This window comes from Plasmodium cynomolgi, chromosome 5 (genome assembly GCF_000321355.1).
Source record: "Plasmodium cynomolgi strain B DNA, chromosome 5, whole genome shotgun sequence".
Classification (NCBI taxonomy): domain Eukaryota; phylum Apicomplexa; class Aconoidasida; order Haemosporida; family Plasmodiidae; genus Plasmodium; species Plasmodium cynomolgi.
Genome location: NC_020398.1, coordinates 217,867 through 220,756, shown reverse-complemented (window position 1 = coordinate 220,756; position 2,890 = coordinate 217,867). Strand labels below are relative to the sequence as shown.

Here is a 2,890-nt window from a genome sequence, read left to right as displayed (position 1 = left end):
TTTTCTCTAAATGGATTGTTTCTTCACTTCATAAACATAAATATTTCCATCCGTGGAACCACAAAATAAGAGTTGGCCATTTGCCGACCAAGTGATGGAAGTACACCAGGGTAATCCAACTTTGGATTGTTTCACTGGGTATATTTCCGAAATGATTAGCTTACTTTCCAAGTTCCATATTCTTATAAATCTGTCCGTTGCTGCACATAGCCAATAGTCACATGGAGAGAAACAAAGTGAGTTTATTGTACAGCCAGTTTCTAGAGAGTACAAATGCTTTCCTTCGTTCACATCCCACAATTTTGCTACTCCGTCCTTTCCTCCGGATGCACATAATGAGCCATCTGGAGAAATAGTGACTGTGTTTAGCACACCGGTGTGTGCTTCCAAGTTTTTATTCAAATCACAATTTTTTAAATTCCATACTTTGACTAACTTATCCCATCCACAGGAAACAATAATGGCTTGTTTTGGTGAAGGAGAAAATCTCACACACGTAATCCAGTCGGTATGCTGCTCTTCCGTTATGGTGTACTTACACTGAGCTAAGGTGTTCCAAAGTTTAATTGTTTTATCTCTGCTGGCGGAAACGATTTGCCTGTTATCAGGACTGAAGGAGACACTAAAAACATCAGAAGTGTGTCCAATGAAAGACCTTATCGTTTCTCCGCAAGACAAATCCCATAATCGAACTGAGTGGTCCCATGATCCGGACAGCGCAAACAACCCGTCCGAGGAAATAGACACATCATTGATGGCTTGCGAGTGACCCGTCAGGGATTTCTTTGCGGTTCCTATTTCGCCTGAGTCGTCATCGGGGTTGATGTTCCACACGATTAGCTTCTTGTCTGCAGGGGGGGGGCAGTGCGGGGTTAGTAGGCCATCGGTCAATGGGGGGGCAAGGAAGGGAACCGCGGCAACGGAGGCAACCTCGGCAACGAAGGCAACCGCGTCAGCGGAGGCAACCTCGACAACGAAGTCAACCTCAGCAACGAAGGCAACCGCGTCAACGATGGCAACTGCGGCCATCTCTCAGGCGTGGAACACGAAAGAAAAACGCCAAATGTACAATCCCCCATCCCCTTGGATAAACTACCCTATTCGCATCTGATACGTTTTCATAACTATTTTCTACTTATCAGATTTTTGAGCTGTACAACTCTTCATATTTATTTTTGTCAGAGTGAGCTGGGATAAACTTGTCATCATGGAGAGGAAAAAAGTTTATAAAAACTTGCGAGGGGAAGCGGGGCGGGGGATGTCCACCAGTTGGCTGCTCCAAGTGAGTGCACAGCAATGAGTCCACTGCAATGACAGCGTGATGGTGCGACTCATCAACGGTAAGTTGAGCGTATACGCGTGAACACGGTATCAAACGCGCGTTGTCATGATGAAACACGCAGAATTGATGCACATCGTGGGTACAGGTTCAAATCTGCCTGAGCGATTGTAAGACGCTCCTCCCTTTTTTTTGCAGACGCTCGATGGGCATTACCTCTGGACGCACTCACGATGGTTTTTAACTTTGCGTCAGTGGGCGTTGAAACAGAAGTGACCCAGTCGCTGTGTCCTCCTTCCAACACACCCCTTGGGGTTATTTCCGCTTCCTTTATGTTTTCCATGATCGGATTATTTTAAAAATTTATTTGACACGGGGATCTACGCGGGGGGGAGGGACGATATGTGTGGGTATGTTTGGTAAAGTGAGAAAGGAGGGGGCATAAAAAAAAATAAAATAAAAATGAACATAAATATAAATATAAATGAACGTAAATAAAAATGAACAAATAAAAACCACTGGTTGGCGGAAGAATGGTTCCCCAAGTTGACCCATAAAAGAGCCACACAGGGGGAAACGGCGTGACAAACATGGAAGGCACATTTGGCACGTTAACATAACAGGATATATGTGGAAAAAAAAAAAAAAAAAAAAAGCGCTGTTTTTACTTATATGTGCAAAAATAAAAGAGGGGATAGGTGAGGAGCACATAAACGTTCCTCCCTGAGCAGCTGCGTAACATGCGCAACATGCGTCGCTTGCATACACTTGCGTACACTTGCATAAACTTGCATAAACTTGCATAAACTTGCATAAACTTGCATAAACTTGCATACACGTTGTCGTACAAAAATATACGTGAATGACGCAGGTAGGAAGGTTTTACCCTCGCGCTGCTCGGCATTCACATGATGTAGCGATGCGAGTGAGTCATCTGCCATCTGCTGGCACTCTTTTTCGCACAATTGTGGCTCCTCCTTCCTACAATTGGCGTAGTGCCACGCATACGAATCATGTATATGCATATGCATACGTACTATGCGTACACGTATTTTGTACAGTTCTTACTTGCGAAAAAAAGGGAAGAAGGAAGATTGTGGGGTAAAAAGAAAAAGGAAAACTTAAACAAAATCTGCAATACCAAGTGAAAGGGTTTGTTCCATTTATCCTTCTTACATAATTCGTTTTCTTTATTTAGGTAACTTCCTTTTGTAATTTTTTTTAGTAACTTTTTAGTAACTTTTTAGTAACTTTTTTGTAACTTCTTTGTAACTTTGTAACTTTTTTTTTTTTATTTTTTTTTTAAATATTTAATTTTTTATGCCCAAATTGCTTCTCCCGTTTGACCTTATTTTTTTTTTTTTTTTTTTTTACAAACCAAATAAATATTGGGTTGGCAGTACGTCGACTTCGGAGTAAACACGTTGGGATAAAAAAGGAAAAAGAGAAAAGCAGTGCGTCGTATGCATATGAGCATCATGTATGAATAAACGTCCGTGTCAGTCACGCGGTTCGCTACGCCTACGCCTACACCTGAGCGGGACGCAGTTTGCGAAAACACATATGGGGTCCGGTCGCATACATACATAATATCTTCTGCGCTTATAACTT

At 42.3% G+C, this 2,890-nt stretch overlaps 1 protein-coding gene across 1 annotated transcript; it reads right to left on the bottom strand.

Annotated features, from left to right (window-relative positions):
• Nucleotides 1–6: 6 nt before the first annotated feature.
• On the bottom strand, nucleotides 7–1,622 carry PCYB_051450 (activated protein kinase C receptor; the record flags this gene model as incomplete). The annotated part of the gene is made up of 2 exons (XM_004221026.1): nucleotides 7–848; nucleotides 1,496–1,622. 2 exons carry the CDS (start codon nucleotides 1,620–1,622, stop codon nucleotides 7–9), a joined length of 969 nt encoding a protein of 322 aa, XP_004221074.1.
• Nucleotides 1,623–2,890: the final 1,268 nt, after the last annotated feature.